Consider the following 20126-nt stretch of genomic DNA (forward strand, 5'->3'; position numbering starts at 1 on the left):
TTTGCTATGCTTTATAGTATTATTTTTCCACCCGCCTACCAGCGTTGTGCGCCCTTCTTTGCATGGTCTTTAAGCCCTCCAAAAATCGTACAAAACATTATAACGTTAGCATTGTCATCATTATTCATTCGCAATGAGTTACTTATTCGAGATCATCTCAATTTACGATTTTTTCCGTGATAAAGCCTAATTCATTGTTCCGCTGTCTAAAAAGCATGAAAACTGAAATGCTCTAAAGGTTTCCGTAGCTCTACTACTGAACTACGGTACACGCTACAATACACCAGATGACTGCAACTAATGTCCTGACTCCTCTGCAGGGCTATATTAACAACAACGAGGAAAACATTGCGGTCTGTTTGATCCCACCGTTCGTGACATGCATACACCAAAACGTCTTCTCTTACGCCTGGTTTCCGAAATAAGAGAGGTTTTACACAGCTTGAAGCGTGAAAATATGAGCACAGCCAGGCTTAATTCGAAGCTAATATCTGAAAAGGTTTTGCGATAGGTGTTGTTAGGTGGACACGGTTGCGTGTTGCCCTGCGTCTAATTTAGCTTCGCCTTTCTCTACGTCCTTATTAAAGAGAACATTGTAGTAGCACTTGGTTTTAAGTATAGAACGTTTATCCGCACCCGTGTATGGGCAATGGAATTTGGCGCTTGGAAATTTTTTCTCCAGGGTTGCTAGAACCCAACGACCATACCGAATACCACAGTTCAAGGATGAGCTGGCGCCCATCCCCACATTAAAAATTTTGACGCTGTAATGTCATATTATGCGCACCACATAGTTCTACAAATTTTTACAAGGACAGTGCGAATAAAAAAAGAATGCCACATAAAGAAAATCATCGCACACTTTTATAACGAATCTGTCTTGTCGCTTGTAAGGAGGGAAGAGAGATGGGGTTCCCGACGAGCAAGCCAATCAGAAAGATAAGTGCCGGACCTTCGCCACCACGCGCTAAAACGGTGTGACTAGAACAAAACACTTAGCACATATTGGGTACCGCAGTAATCCAAGACAAACTTGAAGAATCTTGGAAAACGACGATCACGTTACAATTCATGTAACCTAAATTGTTAGCGCAATTTCGTGGTTCTACTGCTGTACGAATGAGGTGTAGCTTTCGGCCACGTAGTTATATCACTTTGGCTACTCTTGCACGCACTGCACTAAAACTAAATGAGCCGCCCATTTGTTGTTTATTGCTCCAAAAGTTCTCGAAAGAAACCTTCCGCTACAGAAGTTTCTAATATTCAAGCAAGTCAATCGCTGTTTTTCTTTCCAGTAACAGTGAGCACTTAACAATACGTAGAGTCTTTTTTTTTTTTTCAGTCGAATATTTAACCGAAGCGGCACGCTGTTGAAAGTAGGAGAGAAATTACTTCAAGAGGACCTGGGAAAGACACTTGAAGATGTGGCGAACAGTGGAGGCGCTGATTATTTCTACAAAGGAGACTTTGCTGTGGAGCTCGCGGAGGAAATCAAGAATAATAGTACGTAACTTTCATTTATCGTCGCAAGATTTCAGTAACAGCTTCAACGAATACTAAAATCAAAGCTTCATATAATCCTTTAAATCTAAAAAAACGGATGTAATAGTTCAAAACTGTTTTAAGCACTTTACTCGTCTATTTCATAGAGTCGTTTTCAAAACAAAAACTTAGACAAACCTGATAAAATAATTTACCGTGCCCCAACCAGTATTTACAAGCGGCCATGGCAGAGTCCGCTCAGTCTGCACGGCCGCCTTTTTCTCGTCGTCCTCGACACCGGGCTATGGTGCCACGGGGCACTGTCCACCTGTCCCGTGGCAATATAGCTGGTTGTCGCGTTCATGAACTCGTTTCACCAAAAGACGGGCATCACAAAATGTTTGATACCAGTACTCGCTGCGCGTATTCTTGTACTTTCTGTGAAACCACACTTCCCTGCGTAACAAGCACGCGAGAGAACCAAGCAAGATAACTGCTCCTAAAACATCGTTATTTTGGGACGAACAAATCAAATGATTCGTGTATGGCCCTTGTTAGCACACCAACTGTCTCATTTACATTCTTGTTGGTAAGCGCATCTGGTCAATCATGATTACGTGGAAACAAATAAGGCCGGAACAGTCTCCTTTTGAAAACATTAACTCCTAAGTTATGACATGCTCTATTAGAGCACTAGAAAATGCAAATGATATAGCAAATGGAACATGTCATACAACTGGAGGGACAAGGGTTTCCGCAGGGGTCATACATTCGCTGAAAGCAGTTTGATGAGACGAGATGATGTGTATGACCTGCTGGATTTACAATGAGATTGGGTTGAGTGCGGTTTAGTTAAGAGAAAACTCCTGCACGGCACCATATTTTATATCTAGAGTATGTATTGTGCTTGCAAAAGAATTTCACTGAATCCCTGAGAGATCAAAGTCTAGATCTATAACCATGCGATCATTTTCGTCATTCGGAAAATTTCCAAGATCACCGAGTTGATCACGAAATGTTCAGCAGTCATATTTTAGAGGGTAATAAAACGATCCAACCAAAGGTTCATATGATCGTTTGTGCGCATTTCAGCTCATACACGCTCAGAATATAGTGCCAATTCCTTTCGACGAACTGCATTCAGAACCATTTTACGGCAATAAGGGCACCGCGTCCTGTTGACCAGAAACCTGAGAGTAGTAACGGTCGGCTCTATACACGTCATACTCTGGGGAAAAATATTCGGGTGAATTGAAGCTACCATTTAACCACGCCTCCGTAATACAAAACATCTCATATTCATTCGATAACACGTTTTCAAGAGATTGGCGAAACTTCGATCGCATTGCTATGACATTCAGATAATAAAGGGTAGTGGTCGTGTTTATCCAGGCAGATTATTTATCGACTGAATTATCAGCACTTCCATTGCAGTGGAGCTTACCGAAAAATTGTCGAAAGATGCAGCCGTCCGGCCGCGAATTCGCCTCATTGATAAAGTCAGTGTCCGCCTTTCACAGAGTAGCCTTTACGAAACACTGCTTGTTCATTATGTTGACTGAAATCTAAGGTGGCAGAAATTCTGTTAGCGATTACCTCGGTAAGTACCTTGCAGTTGACTCACAGTAAGCTGATCGGCCTGTAATGTTTAAAGTCCTTCTTGTCACCTTTCTTATGAATTAGGATGATGTTCGCGTACACCCAAGATTCCGCTACACTCCCGGTCATTAGGCATTGCGTATGCAGGCTTGCCAGTTTTAGATGCGACGCTGAGAGGAGCATCTCTTGCCGGCGGCCCTGTCCTTCCTGCGTCGTTGTCGTCCGCGTCCACACAGCTGCGTCTCTCCGCTCACCCGCTCTCCGCTCGCCGTGATAGCGCGCCCTCTCCCCCAACATCTGTGGCGCGCGCAGTACGGCGCGCGCTCTCACTCCGCCGGTGGGCGGCGCTGTGCGCATGTGCAGCGCCCTCTCTCTCCGCGGTCTCCTCTCCTTCGGGTGCGCTGCGCATACAAGCGGAGGGCCGCGCTCCGGCCGGTCTCTCAGTCGACGGTCGTCCGCGCTACGTTTGCTCTCTCTCTCCCTCTCTCGCATTACCCGACGATTGCTCACGCAATTCGAGTAATCGACCCAACGGAAACGCACAATGGAACCCCCTTCAGCATCGCATCACACCAGGGTTCCCGCGAGGGGAGGTGGGCGTAATTTTTCCACCTCAATTTGCCCGCCATCCTTCGAGAGGTTTGCTGTTATCTGATCCTCAACAGCTGCTTTGCCCCCTTGCATTTTTTTGAAATCCTTCTTTACTTCTTCTGTCGTTACTGGTGGGATGTCTACCTCCTCTGAACTGCTTCCTCGTTCGGTACTGTCTTGCATGTCGCAGCTACTGTACAGGCCCCAACGAGCTCCTCTGCCACTATAACTATTTTATCCCTATTTGTGATGACATTGTATTAACGTTACGTGCTGACGTTGTTCGTGTTCTAACGTTACGCAACTGCTTGTCAGGTCAATGAGACCGTGGAGATTCTGCACAACCGTTTCCATGAGTGTGCTTAGTGTTGTAGTTCCGATAGATGTTTTGTAACACAAGGCGCCATTTAAGTCAATATTTACTTCATAATTAGTGAGAAATTGATGCGCAATACTTTTTTTTATTTTTGTAGGTGGTATAATTACCACAGAAGACTTGAAGGAGTACAAGGTGGATTGGATGCCCGCCTTGGAAGTGTGCTTCCAGGGCCAATTGACTATGCTCTCCGCACCGCCCCCCGGTAGTGGACCTGTGCTGGCTCACATCTTAGGTATCATGGATCAGTTTCGAAATTCTAGCCACGAGTGCTTGGAAGACATCGTGCTGACATGGCACAGGTACAATCTTTTCTTTCGCATGTTTAACACGTCTAACTTTACATGGGGCATTTTATTTTATAGTTAAGTATGTGATTTTAGCAGTCAACCGGAATCATTGTATTTATTTGGACTCCTCCTGTCTTTTTTTAGGGGGGGGGGGCTGTTAATGCATACCGAGCGCAATTAGCAACTGAGAGGTCTGAAAAAACTCTAGAAGCCGGTGACAGATGTAGTTATCTTCGACAGGTTTCTTTTCCCCGGGGCTTCTCCTCCAAGCCGCGGCAGCGCTGAGGATCTGACCACGGGTATCCTCGACCGATAAACTTAGCTGCCGATACAAAACCTGTACATTTATTTACAGCCCAGCGGGAGTCTAAAAAATAGTGCTCCCCGAAGACGACGGGCTGAGATCTCCGGCGCCCGGACCGCGTCTGTCCGTCTTCGTCTTCCCTTCATCTTGCCTCTCAAAATCGGGGAAGGGGGAAAAAGCGAGTCCTTCCCGTCGGGTTCCTACCCCACTCCGGTGGCCCTTCGGACATCCGGGGTGGGCAGGCAGGGCTTTTCTCTGAATGCGCGGCGTTTGAAAGCGCCGCGGGACACTGTTTTCATGTCCGCACTGCTCTTCCTAGGGACCACGCCAGTTGGTGCGCTGAAACCTCCCAAGAGATGTCATTTTGGGAGGGGTCCTCGTTTTATCGACAATAGCACGCTTACTACTGAAAGATGGTGCTGGAGAAATTTATGTTGTGCTAATCGGTAAACACGAATCCGTGCGAATCTGCACGGAATGAAACGAAATAGCAAAAGGACGGACGAAACAAACTAACTCCTTTTTTTTACTCTTCAAACTGACCTTCAACGCTCAGTAAGGATAAGAGGCAAAGGCAGCAGTTACGTTCTAAAACGCTCCCTAAACGACAGGGTAACGTTATCACGCCTCTCATTCCACTACTTAAAGGGGTACTGACAACAATTTTCGGTGTTAATATTATTACACAGTTCGCTTTGTTTACTCAACAGAACATCCTGGCTGAAGTGTGAGCGGCCTGCGACGCGTGGAACATACTTCAATTTGATCTGATTTATCGCGCCGACGGAGCTGGACGGGGAGCGGTGCGCAGCAAATGGACATCAGCATGATAATATTCCCTGAGAGGAAAAAGAATTGACGTATCCTTCTGCTTCCAACGCTCGTCAGGAACTTGTGACGTCGCTTCACGCGCGTGGCCCGGAGATCGGCGATTTGGCGCTGGCGCGTCCACGAAGTGATACACATAGCCAGAGCTACAGGCAAGCAGAGTCCTTCAATGCGTTGAAGGAGTCTGCTACAGACATATTAAAGCCCAGAATCGCAGCAGAAGGCGCCATCAGGTCTTTTATTGAAAGCGGTCATCGAATTTCCGCCGCAGTTCTAGGCCTAACGCCTTCACGAAGCTCATCCGCTCAGCTCCGGTGGCGGGGCGGTCAAAACAACGCCTCCTCCGACCTTTGCAGTGTTTTGACGTCGGAACAAAACGGTGAGGTGATTCCGGGGTTCTGTCACACGCGCTCTCCGGGCTGGAAGCGCGGGAAACCCAAACGGACGATTTTCAGGCCGTTCTGTACAATTATTTATGGTGCGCTCAAGTACTTAAAGGAGTACTGACACAGAATTTCTCGCTTTCAGTTTTTATGCTGTAAAGAATACCTATTGGCCCAGTAATTACGAAAATCGAACCGAAAGCCGTCATCCGCCAACACAGAATTAATTTTAGCACGTTTATTGCAACCAATTTCAAATTTGGTCGCCGCGCGGGAAAATGGCAGTTCGAAGGCCAGCCTGCAAGCGGGCCAGCCTTACGTCAAGGTCTCACCCGTGACGTCAGGGACGTTTTTCTTTCCTCCGTGCGTTCGCCGCATCGTCTGCTACGATTGAACATGGTCCGCACTCGCCCGCGCAGTCGACATGTCGTCTGAATCGTCAAACTCGGATGAGTCGCTGCCACCCGATAGACAGAACAACTTTATTTGGCCAGGCGATTAGGCCGGCGATGTCTTCGCCGTCGTCCGTTTTTTTAATATCACTGCGGCTCGAACCGGCGCAGACCATGATAGCAACAGCTTGTCGCCACTCTTCTAATCAATCTGATCGCGAAAAAGAAGCTCCACATGCGAGAAAGTAGATGTTAGTGTGTTGAAAATTGTGTTAGGAGTTGTTATCAGCGCTGAATTTAAAAGTGGCGTTCAGATATTTGCCGCGATGGTAAGCCTACGCTGACCGGCAGCGGAGGTTCGGCGCTCCGACCCAGCTTTTCCGGCACCGCGGTGCGGCGAGCGGCCGAAAGATGGCGCCACCGCGCTAGAATCAAAACAGGCCGCGGCAGATGTCTTGGTCACCGATCGCTGAAACGGAAATAATTGCCAAAAAATAAAGCTCCATATGCGAAAAAGGGGATGATATTGTGGTGAAAAGTTGTGTAAGGGATGGTCATTCGCAGTTGTACAGATACGAGCGATCAAATAGTCGCCAAGATACTAAGCCTAAAGTTCCCAACACCCAAGGTGACCCGAGCAACCCCGAGCCCGCTGGCTTGGGTGACAGTTCTTGCGGCCGCTGCGGCGCACGAACTCAGTCCACGTTTAGCGCTGGATGTCGTCGCGTGGAAAATAATGCATCTTGGCGTCATCGTCTATTTGCTCGGACATGCTTCCACGAGCAGTAATTCGCATACCGCGAGCTTGCCATAGCACAACTTGGGCGAGCTCAGCGACGCGCACCGCCGTGTCGCCGCGGTGCCCGTCGACATCGCGCACCGCGCGGTTCCGGCACCACGCAGTTTTCGACACCAGTGCCGAACACCATGCGCCGGCAACTAACTGAAGAGCAAAGACGTCGAACACGCAACGTTTACAAGCATTGCTCACACAGCTACGCCCACGTCTCCTGCCCAAACGAATACCACCGCCGACAACAGCAGCGCAGGATATCGTTTCCGGTTCCGAAAACGGCTATATGACGTCACCCTGAACCGGCCAGACACGCAGGACAATGTTTCGTCACGCCGAAAGCGATTTCACTAGGGCTGCCGAATTGTGGAAGCTCGCGGCCTGGGCAATCAAAATCGATTTTAGATGTGATTCCGGCCTCGGATCGCTGCAAAAATTTCTGTGAGGCATCTGTACAAACTACTGAAGCCAATTATATCATTTTTTAGGCGTCAAAATTTGGTGTCAAAAAACATGAATGTACGGTTAAACACCTGAAGTGCCTTGCTTACTCCTCACGTTGCCTAAATGCTTCGTAATCTTGCCGGTTGAGACACTTGGAATTGTTATATCCGCTTCTGCTTTCTGATAGATTTGATCTGCCTTTAGGCGTTGCGCCGCTGCTTATTCCCGCCGCCATGTAATGGCAGAGGTGGCGACTATAGTGAATTTTGCTCCTTGTTCTTCCGCTATCTTCATCTGCGGTGCGACGGAGCGGACGACCACCTCTCGTTACGTGCTAGTTTAGGCTCGCACCGTGAACACATTTTGCCGAGGAACGCCTCCGATGAAACCAGTTTTCTGCAACGGATTGCTTGAACATTAAAATGTATGCATTAGCGCTTTTTACCACACTGAAACTCTCGAGTTAGATAGAGGACGAGAGGCATCGGCTCGACGCTACCGGTACCGCTTATGCATCTTGGCCCGTTTGCATTGAGCGCATTCTTAGTTCTGGGCCCACTAACGTCTCTAAATTGGCAGCATTATACGTGGCGACGTGGTCCGCGTTGGCTTTCTGCACTCATTTCCATTCTAGATCCCTAGCGCGACGAGCCACGGAGCGAACGGCCTCCTCATCGGGCTTGGGGACGACCCGTGGCCTAGTCATCCCTGTGAATGAGCCGGATAGTAACTCCTAGCGCATGTGAATGAACAACACAAAGCCCTATATTGTGCAAAGTGACGTGAGCAGTGACGTGAGCAGTGTGATTGCGATAGCAGAAGTGTTGCCACAATTGCGGCGAACGCTGGAGTGTTTTGGCCAATCTTGGCGAATCTCTCCAAGTGCGTGGGTTTGGCTTGACAAATGTGCGCCGATGACGCTGGGAGGTCGCCGCGTGGAACGCACAGATGAGATTTCGGCATTTAGTTGTTTTTTTACCTGCCGGATGGTCACCGCGAGGGGCGCGCTCACGTGCGCTCTGCATTTTCTTGGTGTTTTTAACCGCGCAGAGGAACGATAACGATTTCCTAAAGAGCTTCGCCGTTACAAGAATAACACGCCAACGACGACCGGCCTCCGTCAAGTTAGATTTTTTTTTATTCCTTGGCAAAAACGAAGGGGAGGCTGAGACTAAAGGCGAACGTGGCCTGACAGAGTTGATAAGCTTGTTTGGATTTGATAGTTCAATCCTCCGCATTGGCTTGCGAAGCATTTACCGCAAGTACCCGATATAGAGGTCCTTTGGACGTGCGAAACAATAATTCCGCCATTCTTCCATCCGGGGATATATCAAGGTTCCAATTTAGAAGACCGATCAGTTTTGGCTGCTGGCGCAGTACACATATTTCCTGGATGTATTTTGGAGCGCCGCTGTAAAGCGCCCGCACCTGTGGGTAGACGTCCTGTGTCGTCGTCGGCCTCCTTGTAACCGAAATAATGAAGGGTACAAGGAAGGTAGAGTGAGCAGAAAGGCGTAAGAGGAAAGTATGGCGAAAGGGCAATTGAGAGAGTGGTTTACCGATGCCGCGCGAGGCGTGCTGCGCGGCGGGGACGCGCTACGAGACAACTCACAGTAGCACTCGCCGTCGTGGGTTGGCTGATGACGCCATCACTTCTCGAAAGGACCGAAGTGCTGCCCGAGCTGTGCACGCCGGAATCCAGAGGTGCACGCCGCCGAAGCAGCAGTTATGCGCCGTCGCCGAAAACACTGCAGTTAGCTTGCGTTCAAATTTCAAATTTAAGAGTATCGTAATCGTCAGCCAAGTCTAATTCGACATGTAATGGGTTTCTAAATGACGTTTGCTGAATTAAGATAATTTCTTAACATGTGGTCCCACCTTTTGCTTTATTTCTGTTCGTATTTCTTTGTAGAAAGCGTGTAAGGAGGCTGCAATTTGTAGTCGCAGATATAAGAAAAATACAGTGAGTATTTTGGCGGCCTCACTATGCAGATGTGGAAGAGCACTTTTAGGGGCGAAGCTCCTAAAGCCGTGGGTCTGTCCATCCCTTGTGTCTCGTGGTACGTGACCGCCTAGTTCGATGACTCACTCGCAGGTGGCGCTTCGTGACCGCCTAGTTCGATGACTCACTCGCAGGTGGCGCTACGTGACCGCCTAGTTCGATGACTCACTCGCAGGTGGCGCTGGTGTGAGTGACGTCATGATGACGTCACTCGCACGTGACTGACACTATAAAAGGCAATCGCTGTTGACGCGCTTCCTCTTTCGCAACGAGTCACCGGATGGGGGAGGTGGTTGTTGACAAGGCTGCGGAGCGGAGGGCGCGCAGGGCGGCGGCAGCGCGCGCTCGCCGACAGGATCCCGGCGTGCGCGAAAGAGAGGCCGAAGCATCTCGTCTAGAAAGTCGCGCTTAAACCGCGCGTCGGCAGCTTCGGGCTGAGCTCGCTTGATGCGTTTTGCAGCCGCCTCGCGAGCTCTCACTGCATCGGGGTTTGCCTGCCGATACGAGCGCTTGCTTGCAGCCTCACGAACCCTACAACAACAACAACAAACGAACAAGAACAAAATAAAAGTTGATTTGTACAATGTACGCACACAGTCTTACGTCTTTCTTAATGATGTAATGGGCGAACTTTCACGGGAGAGTTACGGTTACCGATGATCTCCCCCTCTCGAGCTTCACCCCACTTATCATCATTCATTCCGTGGATATGGCGTGATTTTTTTGTTGAGTTTATCTTAGCGGTAAAAAAATGAGCGTGCAATACTGAGAATCCTTGATCATAGCCTCCGCCTACACTCTGTGGCCCTATCAACTATTTTAAGGCACGTAAAGCTACCACGGCGCCCTGAAATTTAGTAACGTGAAGTGTGCAACGTACAGTATGTGTGTGATTAGGTTTAAATTTCTAAACAAAATCACGGGAATGATTCGCGAGTTCACACAAAGGACATTATTCACCTATTCAGCGCGTAATTTTTATGTGTACTTTTGTGCGCAGGTTTGTTGAAGCGTGCAAGTTTTCTTACGCCAAGAGAGCTCTTCTTGGAGACCCAAAATTTGTAGACATTTCACAGGTACGGGTTTCGAAGCATTTCCATAACCCTTGTAACATTTGTTCCGATAGATAGGCAGCTCATGCTTCGTTATAAAATTTTTAGTTCAGATTTCACATTGATATGAAAACAAAATTAATTGTTTGTGAAGGATACTTCAGCCCTTCCCAACAAACTCGCGGAATACACAACATTCTCCTACATCCGTTAACCAATCATAACATAGTGTAGAGCTATAGAGTCATTGCATACAGCATGCATAGAGCCCTAGGACTGCTCAAATATCTCATACTCACAAGGTCGATGAGCACAGGATTAAATAAGCTGCTTAAGTTGGGAAGCGCCCGTCATGCACGCAAAAAAAAAACGATCTCTTGTAGTTCTTGTTAAGGTCTCGTGTCTCTTGACCCTGCTGGGGATGGGCTAATGTGAGAACAAAGTTATCGAAAACGCACTCGTACCATAGAGAAGGAAATACTGCTCGTACTTCTTTTTTGCCATATAAGGAAGTAAATTCAGCAATTATCACAGAATAACGGACGTATTCTAGGTTGTGTCCATCAGGAATCAGAGTTTTATAGGGACCATTCGAAAGGGAATTCTACGATTGCCTCTAATAAGGAGGGGTCAGCTCGAATTTGGCGAATGTTGATTTGTTCATCGGATTGTATGGAATGTAGATTTCGAAGTTCCAATCGCCCTTGTGAGAAGTTGGGGCAAGATCAGGCAATGTGAAAAAGATCTGTTTTAATATAGTATGAGCAATTCAGTTTGGGGGAAAGTAGAATGTAATTGGCTCGTCAATAAACCATTTACGCTGCAAATAGAAGGTTACTTACACACCTCAAGGCACAAACACCATACTATCGCATCTTTCGTTGCACAGTCTTTCTTTTACGAGAGATTTCCCTAGCGCAAAAGAAGCGTAATTTGTCGGTGTGACGAACTACTGGAGTAGCTCCTAGTAGGTGGCTAGCACAATGACGTATGATAGAGACTTCCACTGCGCCCATTTCGAACTTATGTTTGGACCTGCTATAGACCTCTACATCTCCTGTTTTTTTCTAGGCAATAGAGATTCTCACGTCCGTTGACTCGGCTGCTCAAGCGAGAGCGAAAATCAAGGACGACAAAACATTCGGCGACCTTTCGTACTACGACTTCGTCAAAGAAACGCAGGATATAAATCACGGCACTTCACATGCATCTTTCTGGGGAGAAGATGGTGTCGTGATTTCAGTTTCAAGCTCCATCAATTACTAGTACGTTTCTAAACTTTTGCTTGCCTCTCACAAGTATCCAGAACTGAGAAATGCTCCCGCACGCGGTCTCTTTTTTTGCTAGCAAAATAGCTACACCTTCTTTGCGCCCTTTTTTCATTCTGTTTACGACCAAGTGCGTGAAAAAGTGTAAATATGATTTTCAAATAACAGATCGAAATCGTGTGCACTTTTATTATGTTTATACTTTTTAAGCTTCGGCAGTGTGGTACGCACCAACTCGGGTGTTATATTGAACAATCAAATGGACGACTTCTCAACACCTGGAAGGTCAAACCTCTACGGCGTCGCGCCCTCTGAGGCCAACTACATCGAGCCACAAAAACGTCCAATGTCCTCCATGGCACCAACGGTATTTCTAGGCGATCGCAAAGAACCTGTCCTGGCCTTGGGCGGAACAGGAGGGTCCAAGATTACGTCTGGCGTTGCACTGGTGTGTATGATAATTTATTTTTTCGTAAAAATAGGGCATGAGATTTTTTTGAGCTACCAAAGTCAAAGTAGTATAGAGAGTTGTTGGCTTGCTACGTATGGTCCAAGTTATGGCTCTTTGTTTATGGTTTAAAAACTAGTCGAAAAACTAATTATTAAAACCTAAACACTGCTCGTGTCCTTCGGACACCCCTGGATTAGCGCAACTATATTCATCTACCGGAAAAAGAAAACACATGCTAGAAGCTGCACCCTCTGTACAGGTGTAAAGTAATACAGCTGGTCAGCTCTAAGCATTGAGTGTTTTGTAAACAAACGTGAAGCTGACAGGTCTTGAAATTTCACTTTGAAATTTTCAAAACAGCGTGATATCTTTTTTTGCAGGACAACAAGCTTATTGTGATTATTTTGTGAGGCTGTCCCCACACCAAGATTTTGTGCGTTAGTTTTGAATAGAATAGAGAATAATACATGTTTTTTAACCTCAACGATATTAAGTCAGATATTTTATGGCGGCATCCAACTGTTCGTGCCAGAGCGATAAGTAAGTGATTTATGCGTACTGACGAGTTTAATTCTTTCTGGAACCGAACACCAGGGAACGTTTGTTCATTTACTCGTGCAATAACGTGGCCAACATAAAGGGAACAACCGGAGGTTATGTGGATGGCGGCTACTATGCCCTGAGAAGTGTGCCTTAATCACGATATATATTCTTTTTTCAGTATTCCAATTTTTATTATTTTATTTATTTTGTCTGTGGGTCAGGCTCCCTTGAACTGAAATCGTGCGTACGCCGCTGCTGTGAGAACTGGCACAGATTTATTGTGCCCGATTCTTCTAGGGATTGCGCTGTGAGTGATCGGTTCGTTCACTACTTACTGCCTACCCCAGTAGCATCTGGAGCAATCACACTCCAGAAACACGCATTCTGGTTGATGAGGTGTGCTCCAATAGGAAACTGCGGGTATATGCAAATATACGGGTATGTATGCCTTATTTTGCACGGAGCACAGAAGCAACTATCACGTAGGCACCCCAACTTTATAGCGTAGGCCTAACATCACATTTAGAGGTCTCACGACGGCAGCTGGTGCCTAAAGTTTCAATAACTGAATTATGTGCATGGCAGCAGTCTGCGATAATACAGGTTATGTTCGACGGTTATCATAACAGCGGAGCTATTTTAGATCGAGCCTCTTTGTAAGTACGCTGAACGCCGTGCGTCATGCAAGGGTAGGAGAAGCTTTCCAGAACCGCCTGCGGCTTCGCGGAAACCGGTTTTCACACCCATCGATAGGTGGCGCAGCGTTCTGTCAGGGGTAAGTTCCTCTCCCTCCCACCAGGAGAGGGAGAGGATAGGGAGCTTCCAGCCGCTGACGTTTAGCTGGCTATTCATTCGCACGAACCGTGGAATTTGCCCGGCAACGATGCTGGACCTCTCGGTGCGAGCACCCGTTGACGTTCGAGCCTACAAAAGACAATCAGAGCTCCGATGTTGCAGTAGATTGCACACTGGGTGGAGCTGGGTATAGTTTTCTTTCCCTTGCTAGAGTTTCGGTCTTGCAGCAATACGTATGCCTAAAATATTTATTTCCGTTACAGGTGACCTTACGCACAATGTGGATGGACCAGGATATCAAACATGCGATTGACGCTTCGAGGCTACACCACCAACTTATCCCTGCTGAGCTGATGGTCGAACCCTCATTTCCCCCGGTAAGACTGTTAATAGGGCATTTCGTGGCCTTCAAGGATTGACGGTGCAGCCCTCGCTGAATGGCTTGCTAAAAATTACAGTACGGAGGAAGTAAACACGCGATGTGCGTGAAAGAGCAACAGTGCTTCCAAGAAAATGTAGGCTATGTCGCAAATTACAGCAACTAAAAATGAATAGCTTGTCCATGTTGCATATCTGCAATAGGTTGCTTGATTTTTATCTCAGGTACTTTGGCTTACAGTCAGCAATCAAGACGTCAACTGGGGTTCCTAAATTCTCTTTTTAGGCAGGTAATCTCCATTGGCGCTAAGCACTGACGTTGAAAGATCTCTGCACAACAGCGGTTTCGTTTTGTTTTGATGGGCTCATTTCAGGTAAAAAAGGACGGCTACTACCACGTGTTCTGACGACATTCTTCGCTTAAACAATAGTGAAATTACGTTGTTGAAAATACAAGTCAGAATTCAGCGAAATACAACTGGCAAGTACATCACCTTGTCACATACAGTCATGCAAAAATGAAAAGTGAACACACAAATGTGAAGCAGAACGCATAAATACCACAATTTCTTCCCAAGCAAGCCAAAATCACACCTGAATTAGTTACAAAAACGAAGTTGTGAAATGTGGATTTCCAAATATACCAGTTCCCCGTCATTATTCGAGCTTGACGAACAGTATTTTCTAATTTTCGGTGGTCTCCTTAATATTTTCGTATTCGCATTTATTTTGTACATTCCTGTACATGCCCCTCGTGAATATAAACATTGGCGGGTCCCACGCAGAAGTTAGAATCGACGGAAGGCGAGATTTTCATTGTAGCATACGTGGACTAAATAAATTGTTGTGCGACATTTTAGTGGTGTTGTGCTTGGCGTTGTTTCTGAATATTCATAATGGTAAGCCGCGGCGAGTGCTTCAATGAAGGCTAGACGTAAGGAGAAACACTCGAAGTTTCAATCTCCGCGTCGATGACGCCACCAGTCCAAGCGTAGAAAACGTGATAGGCGCAGAAAATAGGGGTTCCCAAGCTCCTCTCCCTCTCCATCCTGAAGGATCTGCCATAGCCAGGCGCTGGCCGAGGAAGCCAGCGTTATCTCGAGTAATTTCGTGAGGGCTCGCTCCTAGCTGTTTCTCACCCTCCCCTTACCACGAGTCGCCTACCCGGCCCTGCGGGCTCGATAAGCAAATGCTAGCTGGCGTTGTTTGGTGTCAGATAAAACCCAGCGGAGGACGATGCCATAAAGCAGCGGCACACGCAGCAGCAGTCCAACCCCTCCCCCCCCCCCCCCCCCCCCCTACCTGTCTCTACAGCTTGATTGATTGATTATGAGGTTTAACGCGCCGACGAAAGGCAGCCGATGAGGCCCGACCTAGTGGAGGGCTCCAGATTAATTTTGACCACATTGGGATTTTTCACGTGAGCAGAATTCCCGAACAAACAGGCGTTTTCCCTCTATAGCCAAATAAAGCCAGACTTTAAAACGTTTTAATTCTAATAATGCTTTGCTTGTAAGAAGTCTATAACTTAAGCGGGTGAAAATATTTCTATTGCCATGCTTTAGATGCCTGTTTGATGGTATGATATACTCATCAACGTTGGAAGTAAGAACCAGCATATGTATGCTAAATAAATAAGGTTTAACATGCGGCACGAATACCAGTAGTGAGCACGGCGTTAGTCAAATAAGTAAATTTGCTGCTTTTTCTCTGGAATAACAGCGTAAACTACCCGTCCTCTGACTCGGTTTTCTTTCTTGGCGAGCGACCCGCAGCTGATGCCGCTGCCCAAGACTCCGGACAAAACGCCTTGCGCCAGTTGGTTGCAGGCATACTGTTTATGGTGCCCGACACAGCCGTGACGCATCTCTAAACCTTCCTACACGTACCAGCTGGTACGCCCGAAGGATACACGCTCTTTATTCTCTGAGCAGCCGTAGTCGTGGCCCGCTTGCGAGACGTGAGGTACGTAGGCCTTGTTCCAACATGGCGGCTGGTCGCCTTCCTCGTAGCTCCGGCCCAGCGCCGTTGCGCCGGCGGCGCTGGTTGAAGTTTCCCGCATGCATTGGATGGTGCGGCGGACATGACGGAATGGGGTGCGTTGTTTATTAGTTCGCTAATCCGCATGAGTTGCGAACTCCGCAAGTCGTCGATAAGGATTCCGGTCAATCACAGGAGATTGCAGAAAACCGCTGTCCCCCACTTCAAGTATGGGAATAGCTTGCAACGGTTGGTGAGAGCAAGACGCCCTGCAACCGGAAATCACCGGGAGCCACGTCAGTCACCACTGCCCCGGGCAGCGAGGATGGCCTGCTGAAACTCCGGCGGGTCCGAGCGCGTCCCGTGGAGCTACCGCCATTTGCTACTTCGGCCCTCGTGGCTACCTACCTTCAGGCAGCCAACAGGGCCTGCGGTCGAAGCGGCCACGGAACCCAGGAGGCAGTGGGATCAGGCGCTCGCGCGAGCGGCGCGAGCCTTCGGGCAGCCGCACCGGGCGCGGCTGCCCGAACCTCGGGCAGGGAGGGGGGGTCGCATCATGGCGCGTCCCGGGCATTCGTCGGCTGCTGCTACAGGCTTCCCCCGGGCCTGCCAACCTGCTGTGCTGCCCAACCGCGGGAGACTCACAACCAGTGCAATGTGTTTGCGGGTTTGTGGGGCGAGCTTCGCGATGGCGGCATCGCGTGGCGAACCTTCGTGTGGACTGGCACAGGAGTGGCGTTTAGTGGTGATTTTGCGGACTTGAGGCGTTGGGATGAGTGTTGTGTAATGTGGCGTCACTTAAACTCAAGCGACGTCCATTCTTTTGGGGGAGGAGTTCTGGGAATCGTGGAGAACCGCGACCCTCGATCCCGAGCCGGTGCGCGCTGGGAGAGGCGCGATGCGCTGAAACTAGCGTGACTATTTAGTGACGCTAGCTGAAACGTGTGCGCGAGGAAGACAGAGAGGGAGTCTGATCGGAGGTGCTGTATGGGTGAGATCGGCGGAACAGCGCGGCTGCGGCAGTTCTTAGGTGGGAAATGTCGTTACCGCGCGCCGTGAGTACCTTCCTCCCTTTCGCGATCACGACCAGGATGGCGTTTTTTGAACGCCGTCGAGCTTTCGCTCGCGTGCTTTGGGAGTTCCCAAATAAGCGGCTGTGCTTCGGCACTACTGTCTACTGTGTTCTCGTATCGGCGAACATGACCGGGGATGCCGTAGGCGCAGGGGCCAACCTGGTTGACATGCCTCGAGCTAGCGCGGTGACTTACGCCAGAGAACTGGCTACATCGCCCACAAGAACCCCACATTTATAGTAATCCCTCGTTATAACGAAGTCAGCGGGACAGCGAAAAATTTTGTTATGAGCGGTATTTAGATATAAGCCACCACTTGAGAAAAGCTGAAGCATTTGAGCTTAAATTTCGCGACAGCTGCTGGTAATCAAAGCACAACATATTCACTGAAGAAAAAATTATTGAGGTGCAAACAAGGCAGTGAACCTTGGCTACTTCAACGTGTTGCCGGGCGCGAGTGACCCGTGCTCCAATTTGGCCAAACATTGCGTGACGCTGTGGTTGGCGCACAAAAAAGTGGCAGTGGGAGTGGCCACTTTTACAGGAGGGCGTGCGGGCGTCACGGAACGATATGACAGTTCCGCGCTGGAAAGCGCCGCAAGACGCCGTGGATCGAGTCTGAGGTTATGTTTGCTTAGCTAAAAAAACCGATTAGCGGCGCATTGTGGGTACACAGCGCAATCATGAAAAGGGACCAGTTTTTTTTTTTTTGCACGAGGGGCTTTGCATTATCACTGAGCAATTTTTCCCCGAGGTGTGCAGCCGTGATCTTTGCAACACAAGAGTTTGCAACACACCGTCGCGTCCATGCCATTCACCAATGTCTAGGAACAAAATTCAATGACCCTACTATCTTAGACCGTTTGTATATAGTCAGATGGGGCGAATCGAGCTTAACCGGCTCGAGAAGATCGCCGGGGAAACACCAGCTTGCGTTGACCCGCCATGTTGGCAGCCTGACTCGCCGCAGGGGAGCCGCCGCTCGAAGGCGCCACCGCTCGCCACTTCGCTCTAAGCGGGTCAAGGTCTTCGTGAGCTTCGAGAAATGCGGTCTAAAATACATGCGTTTGGGATGGTACCAGAAGAAATTTCGAAAAAAAAAGCGATATTTCGAGTAAAGCGATTTCGCTATAACGAGGGATTACTGCATATTTAAAAAACAGCGTGCTCTCGAAATGTAGTATATGTATTTTACGTAGCTAATTTACCTCACTCGATATCGATGTCGTAGAGTTTCAATGCTACACCCTAGAAATGGTCCCTTCACATGGTAACATGCTCTGGAATGAAAAAAAAATACTACACAGAGGGGTCTATGCTATCTTATCGAAGTTTGAAGGAACTTTGTTAACGCGATAACATATTACAGGAAAACTGTGTATGGTTAGGCTTCCGTGCGTTTTGCGCGTCCATCAAGAAATGTGTGGCGTCAAAGCCAACTGTATGGCGAATGCTCAGCATAAAACGTCTGTTACTCTAGTGCTATCAAACCTTTTGCAAAACAATCATATGACAGTTGCCCGCTGATACGACTGATTATTATTCTCAGTTTTGTTTTGTCATGATTCATTAGTTTTCACTGACGTGTGAAACGTTACTTAATTCCCCTCCGTTGCCAATACATGGGAACAGGAGTATTATTAGTGAAAACGGCTGCATTACTTGCTTTATAAAAACTTTCCCGATGTATTCATAGCCTTTTTTGTTGCCTTGAAATTTGTTTCGAATGAAGGGAACATTCCTGCTGGGAGTGTGTTTCAATAATCGTTGGCAGAGAGCTGTGCATCCTCTGAAATGATTATACCAAGCTCACTTTACTGATTTCGAGTTACATCCTAAATGTGTACAACGGTTACTTTTGACTAAGTATTGCACAACACGGGGAAAGACCCAACTGATTGTCCGAAGTGCACAAAAGAGGTACGCTAGGATGACCGTGCATTGATTGCTCCTTCTTTCCTCTGTACAGTCTACGCACTGCTTTTACTATAGGGCTTGGGGGGTGCCTGTTGTTTGCAAAGTTCATCATTCAACCGTTCTCAGCGAAAGTGATAAAGACACCTGCTTGCTAGAAACGGAGCAAGGTTCCTAGAACTTGAAACGGGAATACAAAAAGAACTTACACACATGAATGATATCCCTTTTTCTTCTATCTACAGGAGCAAGCGGAAGAACTGAAAAAGAAGGGCCATAATGTCACCACCGTGTGGTCAAGGTTCTCAGTGATAATGGGCGTGCGAAGAGAAGGTGGACGCCTTTACGCAAACGCAGACTACAGAAAAGGCGGCGACGTGGACGGAGATTAAAACATAACTAAAATTTTGTACTTAACTTGGGATTCGGCATGAAGTGCACCTGTGGTGTCATAGCTGAGTTGTACCAGCGTAGATATCTGAAATTTTGATGGGATTACACTTTGTCAAACTCACGACTTTTGAGTATACAGCAATACACAGACTGAGCGACTGGCCAACTGGTTGATCGACTGACTGACTGACTGACTGACTGACTGACTGACTGACTGACTGACTGACTGACTGACTGACTGACTGACTGACTGACTGACTGACTGACTGACTGACTAACTAATGGACCGACCCACCCGACCGAGTGGATTTATGTACCGACCAGGCTTTCTACTGGACAAAACTAAAAACGTTGCCTACTAGTTTTGTGGCTCACCTCTTTAGAGCAATAGCTAACGATTAGTGGGCTGAGAACCCTTTTAGCATTCTAGTTTATTCATTTGTTTATTTTATTTATACATTACTGCCACCCTTGAAAGAAAGGCTTAGGCGGGAGTGTTTGTTTGTGTTCACGCTTTTGTGTTTGTGTCAAATACAAAAGCGTTAGATGACTCGGTGAGTCGAAAACCCGGTGTCGTAACTGCGTGATACCAGGCAACACGGCAGTCGGTGCAAAAAGAAAAGTAAATTACCTGAGTTTTAGTTTCCCGACCAGCAAAAAAGACGATGACGATAAACACTGGAAGTTTCAAGAAACAGATCGTAAAAGAAATTTTGAAACATATAAAGCAGAGCAAACAAAACCACACAAAAGAAAAGAAGTAATTTAACGTCCTGAGATAAACAGAACAGTCCC

The 20126-nt window shown here is 47.7% G+C and overlaps 1 protein-coding gene and 1 long non-coding RNA gene across 2 annotated transcripts in view; both read left to right on the plus strand.

Annotated features, from left to right (window-relative positions):
* LOC144148134 (scoloptoxin SSD14-like) overlaps positions 1-19355 on the plus strand; it is a 33965-nt gene extending 14610 nt beyond the window's left edge. The window contains exons 6-12 of the mRNA XM_077679725.1: positions 1343-1503; positions 4146-4350; positions 10485-10560; positions 11608-11801; positions 12015-12252; positions 13857-13970; positions 19184-19355. Coding sequence (XP_077535851.1) covers positions 1343-1503; positions 4146-4350; positions 10485-10560; positions 11608-11801; positions 12015-12252; positions 13857-13970; positions 19184-19330 — 1135 coding nt within the window. The 3' untranslated portion in view covers positions 19331-19355. The remainder of the gene's footprint in view (positions 1-1342; positions 1504-4145; positions 4351-10484; positions 10561-11607; positions 11802-12014; positions 12253-13856; positions 13971-19183) is intronic.
* Positions 9501-10072, plus strand: LOC144148136 (uncharacterized). Its single transcript, XR_013317981.1, has 2 exons — positions 9501-9577; positions 9619-10072. It is a non-coding gene; the product is annotated as an uncharacterized LOC144148136 (long non-coding RNA).
* Positions 19356-20126: the final 771 nt, after the last annotated feature.

This window comes from Haemaphysalis longicornis, unplaced genomic scaffold, assembly GCF_048455015.1.
Source record: "Haemaphysalis longicornis isolate Haplotype H1 unplaced genomic scaffold, Haemaphysalis longicornis Haplotype H1 scaffold_78, whole genome shotgun sequence".
NCBI lineage: Eukaryota > Metazoa > Arthropoda > Arachnida > Ixodida > Ixodidae > Haemaphysalis > Haemaphysalis longicornis.